Source organism: Castor canadensis, chromosome 10 (assembly GCF_047511655.1).
Source record: "Castor canadensis chromosome 10, mCasCan1.hap1v2, whole genome shotgun sequence".
NCBI lineage: Eukaryota > Metazoa > Chordata > Mammalia > Rodentia > Castoridae > Castor > Castor canadensis.
In genome coordinates this window covers 148,246,183-148,263,576 of record NC_133395.1, presented here as the reverse complement: position 1 = coordinate 148,263,576, position 17,394 = coordinate 148,246,183, and the positions used below count along the sequence as shown (strand labels likewise).

The window sequence follows — 17,394 nt, the reverse complement described above, 5'->3', positions numbered from 1 at the left end:
CTAGCAGGGCTGTGAGGACAGAACAGGGTTCTCGGTTTCAGGTCGGTTACCGGCGGGACGGCCTGGGGGTGGGCTGTCACTTGGGGAGCTCGGGGCGACGGTGGACCCAGGGCTTGGCTCCCGCAGCCCCGCCATGCGTGTCCTCCGCCCTCCTGCGGCGCTTCCGGGAGGTTGACGCGGACGGCGCGCCGGCGGGGGCGGGGCGAGGAGCGAGGGGGCGGGGCGAGGGGCGAGGGGCGAGGCCGGGCGGACAACCCGGGGAGCGCGGGCTGCGGGGCACCGGGCTCGGCGCACGCGAGGGGAGGCGACGCTCAGCGGAACCGGGCCCGTGGGCGGCAGGGCGCCCGGAGCCGGCGTTCGGGCTTAGGCAGGCGGCGCGGGGGACGGGAAGGCGCGGCCCCGAGGTCAGCCGACCCCTGGGACGGCTGCTCCCGGGAGCGGAGCCGGCCGGCCGGTGGGCGAGGGGGCGGGTTTGTGAGGACGCGGAGGGGAGAGGAGAAGGAGCAGGGACCGGAGGGGCGGCCCCCCGCGTGTCCCTCGGCGGAACCGTGGACCGGCCTAGCGGGTCTCCGGGCCCCGCGGCCTCCGCTGCGGCCTGACCGGCCCTCGCCCCCGCCCAGGGCCAGGCGCGACCGCGGCCTCGGACGGCAGCATGTGCGGCCGCACGTCCTGCCACCTCCCCAGGGATGTCCTCACCAGAGCCTGCGCCTACCGCGACCCGCAGGGACAGCTGCGGCTTCCGCGGTGGAGGGACCCCGACCAGTACCGCCCGTCCTACAACCAGAGCCCGCAGGCCCGCGGCCCGGTGCTGCTCTCTCGGCTGCACGTGGACAAGGTAACCACGCCGTCCTTCACACGGCGGCCCACGCCCCTCGCCAGGCGGCTAGGCCGAACCTCCTGGCAGGCCAGGCCCGTGGTCAGCCAAGCTAAAACACGTCCAGTATTTCTTGAGCACTGACAAGCTTCTGCTCTTTGAGTGGAACCGTCTCGGTTTTAAGTTTAAGCTCATTTATGGTATTGGCAGTATTTATCCCTACAGCGTTGGAGAGACCCGTAATTGTACAATCATGTCTTCCTTGTTTACCTGATTGCCTGCTCCAAAAAGCAGTCGTTTCTCCATATTTTGTTTAAAAATCATGACTGGGCCGGATGCTGGTGTAATCCTGGCTACTTGGAAGGCTGAGATCCAGAAGATAACCATTTGAGGCCAGCCGGGGCAAATGGTTAATGAAGTTAGTGAGGCTCCCATCTTCAAAATAACCAGAACAAAATGGACTGGAGGTGTGACGCAAGCAGTAGAGTGCCTGCTTTGTAAGTGCTAAGCCCTGAGTTCAAACCTCAGTCCCATCAAAAAAAAAAAACCATGATTGGTAGGTGGCATGCATAGGGAGCATGCTCCAGGCTCTTGGTTCATCCTCCAGCAGCGCTTAATAAGTAACGGTTTGCTTCATAGCCCAGGTTGACCTTGATCTCCCTGCGTTAGTCTCCTGAGTGCTGAGATTACTGGTGTCAGTGGCTCTTGCTTGTAATTGTAGCTATTCAGGAGGATCAAGGTTCAAAGTCAGCCCTGGGCAAATAGTTCCCAAGACCCTATCTCAAAAAAAATCCATCACAAAAAAAGGCTCACACAGTAAGAGCGCCTGCCTAGCAAGCATGAGGCCCCAAGTTAAAATCTCAGTGCTGCCAAAAAAAAATCAGTTTTAAAAATCTTGATTATTTCCATCCCAAAGTTTCTTTAGTTTGGGTTGTGTGTGTGTGATGGTGATTGAACCCAGAGTGTCATCAGGCATGCTAGGCAGGCACTCTACGGAGCTGCTGTACCCTTAGCCCACCCTTGGGTTTTGATTGTATTTGATCCATGATGCTGAGATCAGTTTATAAAGTTGATACATACTCTTCAAAACTCTTGTGATACTATGGTAGTCACAGAGTACTCACCTCTACATTACAGGGATCACAGCATTAATTTTTTTTTTCTGGTGATGGAACCCAGGGCCTTGTGGTGCTAAGCACTCATTCTACCACTGAGCTGCACTACTGTTCCCAACATTGATCTTCTTGGTTGATTGAAGCCATTTACATCACAGTTTATTCTTCAGTCATTTTTAGAGGGTGAATACTTCCCTATTGAAGATTTTTTTATTTTTAATGAGAAAGAAATCAAGACAAACATGGAGAACCTTGACAAGAAAAGCAAGAGAAAATGTTGCAAAGGAAGACATAATTTAAAGTGAGAAGGGAGAGAAGGATTAAGTATTTTATTCCTTTTGAGCCCTAGTTCTCTTCTTGATATCTTTGTAGAATTACAGAATAATGTTAACTGGAAGAAAGATTTGTTTAACAGACATAAAGACGGAAGTATAGAAAGACTGTGACTCCTAGTCACCCAGTCAGTGAGAGACCAAGCTGGAACTGAGATGCAGACCAGGACCCTATTCTAGTAGACCCATCTTGGAACCAGGAGGTGGAGCCCTCCTTTGGGTCCAGGGTTTGAATTTGCTGCTGTTGTGTTTGACTGCATATCTGTAATAAGTTTTAAGATTGCTAGGGTTTCTTAATTTGATAAATAGTTGATATTTTGTTTTCTCAAGCTTATAAATTAGAAGCATTTCAGCAGTTCCTTTATCCAAATCACCAGTGGCAGCATATGTGTATAAATTGCAACATTTGCATTTAAAACCACTGACTTGCAAATTACTTCCTCTTTCATTTATCTACCTTAGTGCCACCAGCTGTTCTGTTTAGAAGTCTAAAAATGGTAGAGGACCATATGACTAATACTGGGCAATATTTTGAGTATTTTGGCTTCTCGCACTTTGTGTTCATTACCCTCATGTTTCGGTTTGGTTACAGTGGTCTAATGAACACACTCAAGTTAAAAGCGGACAACAGAATTGTGAGAACAAGACATCTCAACCTCAGCACTATTGATTGGGCAGGGTAGATCTTTGTTGTGAGGAGCTGTACTGTACTTTGTAGAACGTTGAGCAGCATCCCTGGCCTGTATCCACTAAATTGATACTCATAGCAGCCCCAGTCAGAACAACCAGAAATGTCCCTTGAGCTGTCAGGAGTCCATGGGCGGTGGGAGGGACATGTCAGAATAAAACTTAACCTTGTATTTCTCTAAGAGCAACAGCAGTTCACTCAAGGTGACTACAGAAGCTAACTACTGCATATAAGGAATTAACTGATAGATGCAGGATTATCAGCACAATGGAGTTGATTTTCTTTAAACAGAGAAGCCCTGCTGAGATACTTCCATTCCTTTCTTGGAATTCCACCCTTTCTTCACTATTCCTCGTTCTATTTTTTTGGGGGTGGGGAGTAGGGTTTAAAGTCAGGGCTTTGTATCATACCTCCAGTCCATTTTGCTCTGGTGTTTTGGATATGGGGTCTCATAAACTATTTGCCTGGGTTAACCTTGAACCTCAGTCCTCCCAATTTTAGCCTCTCTAGTAGCCAGGATTATAGGCGTGAGCTGCTGGAACCCAGCTCTGTTCCTTCTCTGTACCTCGGCTGCCTTTCTCCTAAGCTTTATCTGCATCTGTGAGTGTGTGTTGGATATAGTGAACCCCTGTTCCCTGGTGGCTTAAACCCCTTCCCACCAGTTCATCAGTGAGGGGTTAGCACAGGGTATAGATGGCATGGTCTGTACCCTCCCTGATATCTAGGGCTTTTCCTGGGGAGATTCAAATCATCTGCAACAGGAGTCAGAACATTAGGGTGCTCTGTTTCTTAAATGAAATTTTGTGGAACACATCAACATTTAGTCATTTATCAATTGACTATGGTTGCTTTGTCACTGTGACAACAGAGTTGCAACACACTGTAACTTATAAAGCCCTGAAATACTTACTAACTGGCCTTTTACCAAAAAGGTGGTCAACCCCTGATCTAGAGGGATCTTTACTCACTTAGTTGGCAGTTGATGTGGGCCATCATTTGGGGCTATGGACCAAAGCACCTACATGAGGTTTCTTCAGTTAGTCTGGGCTTCCTCACAGCATGGCAGACTTAGGGTAACTGGATTTCTTACATGGCAGCTCAGGGCACCAAAAGCAATATGTCAACAACACCCTTTTTAACAGCCTTGGAAATCATACAGTTCACTTGTGCCATATTCTGTTTGTTAGTTCCTAACCCATCCAGATACAAGGAGAAAACCCAACTCAATACAGTTGAAACTGCCACAGACCTTATGAGTGTCAGAAGTTTACCCAGTGATCTTCCCCCAAACCAAACTCTTCAGATTTTTCTCTCTTGTCAGGTAGTAATACACTTTTCTTTCTTTTTGCAGTGTTGGGGATTGAATCCAGGGCCTCATGCATGCTAGGCGAGCACTCTACCCATGAGCTACACCCCTGGCCCAGTAATGTCATTGTTTCTGGCAGCTGTGGTGACACACACCTGAAATATCAGTACCAGGGAGGCTGGTGCTGGAGGATCATGAGTTTGAAGCCAGCCTGAACTACATTATAATATGTTCAAGGCCAGTCTGGGCTATATAGTGAGCTCTATATCAAAAAACAAAAAAATCATTATTTTACTCTTCAAGACTTGAAAACTTGTTTTTTCTTTTTCTATCTGAACCATTACAGTTGCACCCAAAATGTAGTCTGTTTACTGGTCTCTTCTAACCTATCATGTCATGTACCACAGGACTGTGTAGTGAGACCCTGTTTCAAAAGAAAAGAACTTGGATTATCCATATTGTGATAAATCATTAAAATTTCCTTTTAAATACACTCCCCCCTGCTTTTTTTTTTTGGTTTGGTTTTTGTGATAGGATCTCACTATGAAGGCCAAGCTGGCCTCGAACTCACTATCCTCCTGCCTTATCTGCCCCACCCCACCCCCCAGTGCTGGGATCGCAGGCCTGAGGTACCACGTTTGGCTGGTCCTTTCTCCTTGAATAATCTTACAGTCTTTGTACTTCAGTTCTAAAGATTATGTAATACATGTGCTAAATTTATTTTTTGGCTTTAATTTCATTGTGTCTCCTTGTAGTCTTAACCTTTCCTTCTGTGGCAGGATGCAGACCCATCAGAGCGGGTCATTGCCCCCATGCGGTGGGGCCTGGTCCCATCATGGTTCAGGGAAAGTGATCCTTCCAAGCTGCAGTTCAACACTTCCAACTGTCGCAGCGATACCATAATGGAGAAACGGTCGTTCAAGGTGGGTAGCAGGTCTTAGGGAAATGGCATACACTCTGTTTTTGTTCCTTTTGTCTACTGTTGTACCCCTTGTATGCCTGAGAAATAAAATAAGGTTCCAAAGAGTATGCTCACTTGTTTTTTTTTGTTTTTTTGTGGGACTGGGGTTTGAACTCAAGGTCTACGCCTTGAGCCACTCCATCAGCTCTTTATTATGATGGGCTTTTTCAAGATAGGGTTTCATGAACTGTTTGACTAGGCTGGCTTCAAACTGCAATCCTCCTGATCTCTGCCTCCTGAGTAGCTAGGATTACAGGTGTGAGCCACAGGCACCCAGCTCCATTGTTAATGTTGAGTGCCATTCTGTTTATTACTGTGTGACAAGCCAGCCATGTCAGACTTCATGGTTTAAAACAAAGTATTTATCTCATATTCTATGGATTGTGCGTTTTTCATGTAGAGATACTGATGTACTTGTAATCAGATGGTAGAAGGAGGTGAAGGTCCAAGGTGGTTTCTTTACCTACTTCTCATACTTGGCCAGAACAACTGGATGCCTTTCCACATTCCTAGCTTGAGGGCTCAGGGTAGTCCAGCTTCCAATCTGGCAGCTCTTTTACCACACAGCTCATGATCCAAGAAGATAGGACAGGAGGAACTGCTAAGCCTTGTGAACTAGCCTTGGCCACCATGTAGCATCACTTCTGCTGTGTTCTATCAGTTGCATGGGGCCAGCCCAATTCACTGTGGGAGGGGACTGACTGCATGGGGTGCTAGCTTTAGAGACCAGATCTTAGTAAGCCTTTCAGAATTATGTAACCTTTTCAGCATCTGTGTAATAGAGTAGTGACTTTACACATAAGAAAAATGAGATGCAGAGAAATTAAACTCCTCTGGAGCTGGGGATGTGGCTCAGTGGGAGTGCCTGCCTCGCATGCCCAAGGCCTTGGGTTCCATCCCCTGCAGCACGCACACACACACACACGCACACACACACACACACAAAGATAACTCCTCTAAGGTCACACATGGACCTAACATTTTCATTTTACTTTATTTTGTGCATTGCTGGGGATGGAACCAAGGGCTATGGGCATGCAAGGCAAGCGCTCCACCACTGACCTGAGACTTTTTAACTCAAATCCTTTAGTGGATCCTGTGAAGCATGACTGCATCTCTAAGACCATGCCTTGCTCACTTTCTCTCAGGAGCCTCTGGGAAAGGGAAGACGCTGTGTTGTTTTGGCAGATGGATTCTACGAGTGGCAGCGATGTCAGGGCACAGGCCAGAGGCAGCCATACTTCATCTACTTCCCCCAAAGCAAGACTGAAGAGGTATCATTAGCTGCACCAGCGGTATATATTTGGAAAAGACTGAGAAACAAGTCAAGGTCTTCTCAGAACTCTCCCATCATTAAGCAATCAATACATGACTGTAATATAAAGAATAGCAATTTTTTCTTCCCTCATAGAGATTTATTCTAAAATAAAAAATAAATGGTAGTGCATGTCTCTAAAATCCCACCACTCAGAAGGCTGAGGAAGGAGGCCCTTGTTGAAGCCAGCCTAGTGAGACCCGGTCTCAAAACAAAACCCCTAAAACTCCCCATTTTTAAAGTGCACAATTCACCGATATTTTAGTATATTCTATGTTGTACAACCATTACCACTGAATTTGTTTTTTATGGTGGCACTGAGGTTTAAATTCAGGGCATCACTCTCACTAGGCAGGTGCTCTACCACTTGAGCCATGCCCCCAGCCCTTTTTTTGTTTTTGTTTTTGTTTTTGAGACAGGCTTTCACTGTGTAGCCCAGGCTAACCAGAACTCTGAACCCTCTTGTCTCAACCTCCCAAGTGCTGGGATTATAGGCATGTCTTAATTTTACAACATTTCATCAATTCAGAAAGCAGCTTCACATCTGTGAAGTAAGTAGTCACTGTCCCCAAGCTGTACTCCCACACACCCTATACCACCAACCCATTTTCTGTCTTCTGTAGATTTGCTATTTTGGTCTTTTCATAAAAATGGAATCCTACATACAGTATGTGTGGTCTTTTATAACAGGCTTCTGTCAGCACGTTTTCATGGGTTATCCATGCTTGGCATGGATCAGTGCTTCCTTTATTTTTATGGCTAATAGTTCATGTATGGATAGACACTTGGATTGTCTGTACGTTTCAGCTGTTATGGGTGATGTTGCTATGAACTGCCATGTACAAGGTTCTGCACTGATACATGCCTAGAAATACAGTTCAGTCTTCTGTGGCCAACAGTTCTCTCCTAGAACTCTTTGTAAGACACATAATTTGATTTGTTCGCATAAAGTTGTCAGGAGGTCGAAATCAAACCAGACATACCAACATCATGCTTTAGTCTGGCATTGCTAAAGCATTTGAGCTCGCTCTCCAGTTTGCTTTGTGAAAGAGGAGTTATTTTTCTTTAGCTGTCATCTCATTTGGGGGACTTCTCTTAGGGGTTTTGCTTCATCTATAGACAATCCCGACTGCCAGTCTAACCACACACAAGTGACAAGGTAGAAAGTAAGACTGTTGAATCTAGCTGGGCTCATCCCTGAAATCCAAGCTACTTGGTACACAGAGATAGGAGGGCCCAGGATTGTGGTTCAAAGCCAGCCCCAGGCAAATAGTTCCTGACACCTTGTCTTGAAAAAATCATCACAAAAAAGGGCTGGTGGAATGGCTGAAGCAGTAAGAGCACCTGCCTATAGCAAGCCTGAGACCCTTCAGTGCTGCCAAAAAAAAAAAAAAAAAAGATTGTTTAATCTACAATCTACTAATTATGGTAGTTAGCAAATATTATGTACTTACTGTGAGTCAGGTCCCTGACAGGGATGGTCCTGTATGTCAGTTTAATTCATGTTAATTAGTACTTTTAATAACCTGTAAAGAAAGTACCGTTATTCTCGTTTTATAGATGAAGAAAGCATAAAATCTGTCTTGTCCTCTGAGACTCTTAACTTTACCTAAGAGCTATTCATTCATCACACAGTTATTGAAGGCTTGCTTCTGAGTAAGCGCTGAGCAAGACATAGGAATTTGTGCTGTTTTATGGTGAGAAATCAAAATGGGAGTGCAGTTTTACGAGAAGAGGAAAGTATTGAGTGATCATCAGGAGAGGAGAAAGTGGGCAGGAGAAGCGTGCTAGGTGATTGGTGGAGAGGCTCACATAGTGGAGCACCTGCCTCGCAAGTGTGAGCCAGGACCATCAAAAGAGAAATGTGCACGGACTGGGGAATCACTGGTCTGGTTTGGTTTTGTTTGTCTGACACAGGAGTGGTGAAGGGGCTTGTTTTTCCTCCAGATATCTAGTTGGTTATTCCAAATCATTTGTTGGATAACTTTATCTTTCTACCCTAGTTGTTTCCTCTTTTCCATTAGCCTTATGTTTGTTTCATTTTGGTTTGTTTTGGTTTTTTAACTCCGTCTCTTCTCATTTCTCTATGTAAGCTTGAATTTTTCTTTGCTGGCTTGTTCATTTCAGTATGTACACATTTAGGGTTTTCAACAGTGGCAAACTGCTGAGTTGTATGAGACAGAACCATTTCTGATTTTGCTGGTGTCCAATCAGTTCTTCAGCTGGAGAGATGAGGTGCCTGCAGTCCATTTACAGGTCACACATAGTGAACAGGCAGGTCTGGCTCCATGATGCTGTCTGGTCCCAGCCTTCTCACTGGCCCTTCCTCTTGGCACAGAGGAACCAGCTTGCTAGTCCTGGCTATGCATTATTCCAGGGATGGGGTCAAGGCTGTGCATTCAAATTCTGCACAACCATTTTTCTGTTTAACTATAATTCAGAATTTATGGGGTTTCTTTCTTTCTTTTCTTTTTCAGACAAGGTCTATGTTGCCCAGGCTGGCCTCAAACTCTTGGGCTCAAATGATCCGTCTTTCTCCCAAGTAGGTGAGCACCACCATGCCCGGCTTGAGCTTATTACTTGGGAGAACCACTCCGTAAGGTTTCTATTTCTTTAATTCTCCATCATTGCACGAGGAATTATGCATTCAAAAGAGCCTCTTTTCTCTGGCAGTCTTCTTGAGAGTCTGTTAGGCACGTGGGTGAAATAGGATGGTACCTTGTTTGCTTTTGTACAATTAGTGTTTTTCTTACAAAAATGCATCTGTTGTTCAGTGAACATATGCCATGTGCCATGCTAGGTTCACGAAAGGTCAGTGAAAGTTAAAATAACATTGTGTGGTGGTAAATGCTGGCGGAAGGCATGCTGGTATGGTTACATACGAGAGTTCAGGACAAGTCATTCAGATAGGCACAGCAGAAGGCTGCCCATCGTACATAGCTATGTCTTTTTTATACAATCTGATGTGCACTCTTGTGTTTTGAACATGCACATTTAATATAGTCACTGACGTGACTGGGTTAAAATCCATTATTTTGCTAATTGTTTTCTATTTATTCCATCAACTCCTTGTTCCTTTTCTACTTTTGGATTGAGGTTTTGTTTTTGTCTTTGTTTTTTTTTTTAACAATTGCATTTAACCTCCACTTGATTTCCCACCTCATCCCACTGTCTACAAGATTTTCTCTTTGGTTTTTATTAGTTTGACTATGATGATGGTTTTGTGTGTGTATATTTTGGCCTATTTTGTGAGCTACACGGATGTATGGCTTGATGTCTTTTCATAATTTTTGGGAAATTCTTAGCCATTACTGCATCAAATATTTCTTCTACTCTATTTTCTCTTCCCTTCCTGGGCTTTTTTGTTGTTGTCTGGCAGTACTGGAATTTGAATTCAGGACTTTACACTTGCTAGGCAGGCACTACCACTCGAACCATGCATCCAGCCTTGTTTTTGGCAGGAATTGGAGCCAGGGCCTTGCACATGCCAAGCACACACTCTGCCTACCTGCAGTTTGATATCTCCTCTAGTTCTTGGATGGTGTCTTCTTTGTATTTGGCTTTGAGTAATTTTCACTGACTTTTCTTCAAGTTCTCTGCTTCTGTTTGCAGTTTGTATCTCTCTTGAAATTCCTTACCTGTTCCAATATGTTGTCCACCTTTCCACCAGAGCCTTTAATGTGATTAAATATTCCTCACCTGGGAAATGCAGTCAAGTCTTGAGTGTGGTTGTGTTGATTTCAATATCTCTTGGCAGTATTTTTTTTTCTAGCCTTTTTGTGTGTCTTACAATTATGTATTTTTGGTGGTACTGGGGTTTGAACTCGGGGCTTTGTGTTTACAAAGCGGGTACTCTACCATCTAAGCTATACCTCCAGTCCATTTTTGCTCTGGTTATTTTTGGAGATGGGATCTTATGACCGATTTCCCCAGGCTGGCCTTGAACTGTGGTCCTTCTGATTTCAGCCTTCCAAGTAGCTAGGATTACAGACAACTTTTTCTTGGTAGTAGTGGGGTCTGAACTCAGGGCCTTATGAACTTTCTAGGCAGGCACTCTACAACTTGAGCCACTCCACCAGCCCCCTGTCTTACAAGTTTTATCTGTTGTCAGACATAATATGTACGGCAGAGACCAAGATAAGTAATATTTATTTCTGGGAATTCTTCTATTAGATTTTTAATGTGTGAGATCAAGTCAGTCTTGCAAGAAATGAAACTAGGTTGGGTTTGTTATTGTTGCCATTGTTCAGCACAGGGTTTCAGTTCCTGGTGTTTCTTAGGGTTTGGAGTAAGTGTTGACTTTCCAGCAGGTTTTTCTCAGTAGCCTTGTTCTCCTCAGCAGTAGGATTTTGTGGGAGCCTGTGCCTTAGTGAGGTCTTGCCTCACCTCCAGAAGTAGATGGAGTGCCTCTGCTTGCCACTGGTGCTGGCTAATCTGATGGGTGGAAGTAGCTGTTTGCCAGGGTTCAGTCTTAGGCAGAATAGGTCTCTAGTTGTTGGCTCAGGCTTTCTCACTATCCTGCTCTTTCCCAGGGCGGGGGGCTGGGGGGGAGGGGTCTTTTTATCGTTCCCCAGCCTCAGTGGGTTTTTCACTGTACCTAGGGGCTCAGAGAATACCACTCTTTTCCCTGGCAGCTGAAGAGGAGTCCCCAGGGGAGAAGTGCTGCAGAAAGCTCTCCCTCCATTCTAGGCGGCAACAGCAAGGAAGGCCTCCTGCAGGCTTCCCAACCTGTCAGACAGGGCAAGTTCCCCTGATGTCTGCAGTGCCCAGTGATCTGTACTCAAACAAACCCATGCTCTACTTTTATTTAGAATTTTGATGGTAATTATATCTGAATTCTCTTCTGCTTGTATGAAGGCCCTGTTTTCCTTCTGTTGCAACCAACAAGCTAGTGTATGCATTCTATCTCCCCTTAGAGGTGCATCTGTCCTCAAATTGCAAGTTTATGGGTTGTCTAGCAACATCAGTTCGCTGATAAGTTTAAGACAAATTATGTAAATTACCCAGCTTTTTTCTTACTGTTAGGTAGAAGTGATGTTCTCTCAGCTTCCTATATTCTAGGTTTAAACTGAATCTTAAACAGTAAGTAGGAGCTGGTATGATGAGAACAAGGGTGGGAAGAAACTCTGGGGCAGAGGAGGGTTGCTTCTGCAGGACACACCATGGAGTAGTGGGAGAGTTTCATTTGCAAATGACTGGCTTGGGTTCAGACTGATGTGCAGTTGAAGGTCTGAATGCCAAGTGAAGGTTTTCAATTCTGAGAGTATTAGGAGGCCAAAACCTATGGCTTTGGAGCCCTTGTGTTAAAGAATCCAGCTGCCTTCAGGCTCAGTTCGTTGGCATTAGCTTCACAGCACTTTGTTGGTGACAGCAGGTGGGGTGGGTCAGTCAGGAATGGGCTAAATGACTTCTAAATGGCCGCCTTGCTGTTGGTTTGCAGCACCCATGTGCTAGCAAGAGGATTGCTGAGTGTCTAATCTGCCCGTTCTACTTCCAGTCGGCCAGCAGTGGTGCTGCTGACAGCCCCAAGCACTGGGAGAAGGTTTGGGACAGCTGGAGGCTGCTGACAATGGCGGGGATCTTTGACTGCTGGGAGCCCCCAGAGGGAGGGGACCTCCTGTATTCCTACACCATCATCACTGTGGACTCCTGCAAAGCCTTGCGTGACATCCACCACAGGCAAGCCACTTCCTTTCCTCTCTAGAGAGCAGGAAGTTTAACTTGTTTAAGATATTATTAGAGTTGGTTTGGCTGATTATAATTGTACACGTGGATTTCAGAGATTTAACATTTTTAGGGGCTGGGAGTATAGCCTATGGTTGAACATGTGTCTGTCATGCCCAAGGCCCTGGGTTTCTCGTGTGTGTGTGTGTGTGTGTGTGTGTGTGTGTGTTTTCTTCTTTTTTTTTCCCTCCATGCTGGGTATGAAGCCCAGAGCCTTGGGCATGGTCAACAAGAATTTGCCATTGAGTTACATCCTAACCCTACACACACACACAATTTTTTTTTTAATGAGACTAGGATTTGAACTCCAGGCTTGTTCTTTCTCAAGAGCACTGTAGAAATTCACCAGTTTGCTAGAGTTAACACTGGCATGCAATAGATCCTTCTGTAGCACTGCTCATTGCCTCCACCATGAAGCTTTACAGTGTGGCTAGCTCTCCAGGCATCGAGCGTAATGTCCTGTCACGTTGCATGGGGGAGTGTGTGGCTGAGACAGCATGTGAGGTGCAGAGCAGGGGCCGTGGTCCCCTGTGGTGGCTGCATTATCAGCAACTCACGTCTCTCCTTTCTCCACCCTCATTGGGTCCTGACTGTCCTTATTAATCTCCCTGTCTAGGATGCCTGCCATACTAGATGGAGAGGAGGCAGTCTCCAAATGGCTTGACTTCGGCCAGGTCTCAACCCAGGAAGCTCTGAAGTTAATACACCCCACAGAGAACATCACTTTCCATCCAGTGTCTATAATCGTGAACAACTCTCGAAACAACACTCCTGAGTGTCTGGCTCCTGCTGACTTGGTAGTTAAAAAGGTAAGGGTTTATGGCTTTCAGTCCTCTGAGTCTTTTCAGTCTTTTCAGTCCTTTGTCTTCTGTCAGTGTGGCCTTTTTATTTCAGGATACAGCTTTCATAGTCAGAACTTTTTTCTTTCTTTCCATCTTTTTTTTTTTTTCTTTTTGTGGTACTGGGGCTTGAATTCAGGGACTTCATCTTGAGCCACTCCAGCAGCCCTATTTTTGTGAAGGGTTTTTTCGAGATAGGGTCTCGTGAACTATTTGCCTGGGCTGGCTGTGAACTGCGATCCTCCTGATCTCTGCCTGCTAAGTAGCTAGGTAGGTTACAGGCGTGAGCCATCAGCACCCAGCTCACAGTCAGAATTTTCTTTTCTTTTTTTATTATATTCGTATGTGCATACAATGTTTGGGTCATTTCATCACAGTCAGAATTTTAAACCACCAAAAGCTTTCATTTTCACCAGGTGCCAGTAGCTCATGCCTATAACCTAGCTACTCACAAAGCAAAGATCAGGAGGATCATGGTTCAAAGCCAGCCTGGGCAAATAGTTCACGAGACCCTATCTCGAAAAAACCCTTCACAAAAAAGAGCTGGTGGAATGGCTCAAGGCATAGGCCCTGAGTTCAACCCCGTACCATAAAAACAAACAAACAAAAAATTGGGCCTGCAAGATAGACTAGAACAGTGATTCTCAAATCCAGCTGTTGGAAAGCTCTTCCAAAATGGAAATGTTGGGACTCAAAGTGTGGCTTAATGACAGAGCACTTTTTTAACATGTGTGAGACCCTGGATTCCATCCACAGCACCATGTGTGCATGCACACACACAAAATAAAGACTGGACCTTATCTAGATATCCCCAATCAGTATTCAGGGCGTGGTTTGAGCTTCTTTATCATTAAGAAACTTCTTTGGTGTGGTTGATAAGCCAAAGGACTTCTAATCTCAAGGGTGAGTGTGAGAAAAAGCAGCCTTTGTTACAGCTTCATTACCTGCTGACTTATTTTTAATGTCTGTTTTCCAAGTACAAGTTTGAGTAGCTCCAGCCCTCAGTCTCTGGACGCATTTGAGAGCCTTCCTGCCATGCACTGAAACTTCTCAGAATTAGCAAGGGTCTGACCAGGGAAAAGGCTTGAGTGTGGTAGGAAACCCCATAGCATAAATTTGGCCCACTGACCTTCAGGAGTAGTGATTGTCTCTAGGTGGCATGGAGGGTCATGAAGCAGGACATGCTCAAAATGTTCTAAGAACAGATGTCTCAGCCAGGTGCTGGTGGCTCATGCCTATAATCCTAGCTACTCAGGAGGATTGCAGTTTGAAGCCAGCTTGGGCAAACAGTTCATGAGACCCTATCTTCAAAAAAAAAAAAAAAAAAAAAATCACAAAAGGGCTTGTGGACTGGCTCAAGCAGTAAGAGCACCAGGCTAGCAAGCATTGAGGCCATGAGTTCAAACCCCAGTGCCAAGGAAGAAAAAAAAAAATAGACCTGAGCAGGATCAAGGAGGACTGTGGGATTAGCTGCCTCTTCTTCCCCGTTTCTCTTTTTGTTTTCTATACTTGTGATCACTGTCACCTTTTTTTTCTTTTGTATCAGTTCTCTGCAAACTTTCACAACCCTGATGCTTTTTTTTCTCTAAAAATGAAGTTACAGGACCAGCAGAGTGGCTCAAGTGGTAAGAGTGTCTGCCTAGCAAGCATGAGGCCCTGAGTTCAAACACCAGGGCCATCAATAAATAAATAAATGAGTGAATGAATGTAGCTATGTATATTCCTTTTACACTGGACATTGCTCCTTTTGGGGGAGGGAGCAGTACTGGGGTTTGAACTCAGGGCCTCACACTTGCTAAGCAGGCAGTCACTCTACCACTTGAGCCACTCCACCAGCCCTTTTTTGTGTTGGGTATTTTTGAGATAGGGCTTCATGAACTATTTGCCTGGGCTGGCTTCGAACCACATTCCTCCTGATCTCTGCATCCTCTGTAGCTAGGATTACAGGCGTGAGCCTCCGGCATCCAGCATTGCTCCATTTCTGCCATAGACTTCCTTCTACACGGAGTCACATTCTGGAGTGGTTGCGTTACGCTAACATCTCAGTTTGGGGGTAGGAGCAGAGGGGAGTACTGACAATTGAGGAGACACAAAGTTTAGCCTGTGTATCCCTGATTGTAGTGGCTTTTGGAAACTCATCCATATTTCCCCAGCTTGATTTTCCAACACACTCTGTAGCCTCACTGGGTTACATTATTTCCTGGAGACTGCTTCCTTCTCTGCACAAGTTTGGAATGCTCTTCAGTTCTCTTCTCTCACTGGTGTCCTCTGTGAAGCCTTCTCCAAGTGTTACTCCCCTACCCTTGGAATACAGAGTGGCCCCTCCCTTCCCATTGTCCAGACCTGGGCCAGTGACTAATGCCTTCTCCTCAGTCTCTTCTCTGAGTCCATCTTCTCTCAAAAGCTAAAGCTGGATGTGAGGGCTGCCTTCTCTCTTCTAGGAGCCCAAAGCAAGTGGCAGCAGGCAGTGGCTGGCCACAAAGTCACCCAGAAAGGAAGTCCCCAAAACACCACAGAAGGAGGAGTTGGATGTACCCCAGTGGTCCAGCCAGTTCCTGCAGAAGAGCACATTTTCCACCAAGAGAGGCAGCGCAGGACTTCTGGAGCGATGGCTGAAACAGGATAAGGAGGAGCCCGAGGCCAAGCGGCCTCACAATCAGTAACAGGACTTCAGAGACCCACTGTGGTCTGCACTCAGTACTGCTGCTCATAACAGGCTCTTGTGTTGCAGTTGAGTATACCTGCTTGGGGAAAAAGTGACATAGTGTTAACTGACACTTAAAGAGATTATGAGGCAAGTGGCTCTCAGTAGGGCAGCCAGGGAGTTGAGCCAGCTGTCTTTACCTGTGGTCTCCTAGGGGCCCTGTGCCTAGTGCCCTTTCCTCCAAGCCTTACCTGGCTTTGGTCAGACCCAGCCTGCTGTTCTAGCAGATTGTTTTCTTCTCAACTTCTGGGCTCTTTATGTCATTTAAAAAGATTCAAGTTCTTACAATGTGATTTTGTTCTGAATAAATTACATTTCATAAACCGTGGCCTACATTTTGGAAAAGTATGCTGGTGGGGAGAATTCTGAACTTACCCAGTTTTTCCTGGCATCTGTCCTACAGAATGGATTTTATTATAAAGGGGGCACCTCAGAAAACATCTACACAAGGGCTAGGGCTTCCTCATTTCATCTCTTTTCACACTTAATACTTGGAAGTTGTCTGAATCCTTTAGCTTAAAACCAGCCGGAGTGGAGTGGCTGCCATACTTAGCTGAGGGACTTGGGGGAGAATGGGATGCAGAGGACACATGGTGAGCATAAGATCTGGGTACAGCAGGGCCCAGCAGTGACATGGGCTTGGGCTGCCTTCTGAGGCCTACAACTAAGGCCACTGGTAAATGTGAGAGCCCCTGTGATTATGCTCTCCTGGCTCCTGTTACTAGTCGTCTGGGATGTTTCTGCTCTCCTCTGATAGAAATAATAGTAGGTGACTGCCCAAGGGCTAGGGCCTGGACAGGCAGACCCAGAGGCTTTCAGCTGCAGGCTCTGAGAGCTAAGGGCCTGTTCCCAGGTACTCACTGCAGTGGGAGGCTTATTCTGGGTTTCAACCCCTGGGCAGTACAGTCCACTGTTGTAATCCTGGGCAGTGGTGGGTGGCACTGTCTAGTTACAGCTCTCATACAAGCCTCAGGTGCTGTTTCAGTCTACAGTGACACCTCAGGGTTTCTGAGACCCTTGGTCCCAGAGAGTGGGCAGCTCTCTGGAACCTTTCCAGCAAAGGGCCTGCACTGTCTCATCTTCAGCCTTCACGACCCTCCTTGTCTGTTGCCTCTGCTTATCATTTCTGCCTTGGCTACTCTGGAACTCTGGCTGTCTTCTCATTGGTATTCCCTGTCACCACTCTGCTGCTGGGCTTCCACAATCTTCTGCACATGGTAACAGCTCCAGCTACTGTACTAATGATACAAATCAAAAGTAGTTAAGAAAAGACCACTTGACCTGGGCACCTGTGGCTCATGTCTGTAATCCTGGCTACTCAGGAGGCAGAGCTTAGAAGGATCACATTCTGAAACCAGCCCCAGGCAAATAGAGACCCTATCAAAAAACCTATCACAAAAATGGGCTGGCATTGTGGCTCTGTAGCAGGGAGGAGGCCATATGGTCTAGGGTGAGCCCTAACAGGGCCTCCGGTTCCGGGTTTATACAGACACTATGGCTAAGAGATGCCTAAATCCCCATAAGGGGAGCAGCATGGGAGGGATGAAGCAAGTGAGGACACTGTGTAGGTGCAATTCCTGGCCGAGCAACCAATCC

At 46.2% G+C, this 17,394-nt stretch overlaps 1 protein-coding gene across 3 annotated transcripts; it reads left to right on the top strand.

The window, feature by feature from the left end:
- Positions 1 to 240: 240 nt before the first annotated feature.
- On the top strand, positions 241 to 16,122 carry Hmces (5-hydroxymethylcytosine binding, ES cell specific). Of its 3 annotated transcripts, XM_020179542.2 has the most exons (7): positions 246 to 404; positions 621 to 835; positions 5,035 to 5,178; positions 6,365 to 6,490; positions 12,029 to 12,210; positions 12,872 to 13,064; positions 15,536 to 16,122. In XM_020179542.2, exons 2-7 carry the CDS (start codon positions 653 to 655, stop codon positions 15,755 to 15,757), a joined length of 1,050 nt encoding a protein of 349 aa, XP_020035131.1. In that variant the 5' UTR covers positions 246 to 404; positions 621 to 652; the 3' UTR covers positions 15,758 to 16,122. The 3 variants fall into 3 exon arrangements, with proteins under 3 accessions (XP_020035133.1, XP_020035131.1, XP_073900698.1); XM_074044597.1 differs by having other exon boundaries at positions 246 to 835; XM_020179544.2 differs by lacking the exon at positions 6,365 to 6,490 and having other exon boundaries at positions 241 to 835.
- Positions 16,123 to 17,394: the final 1,272 nt, after the last annotated feature.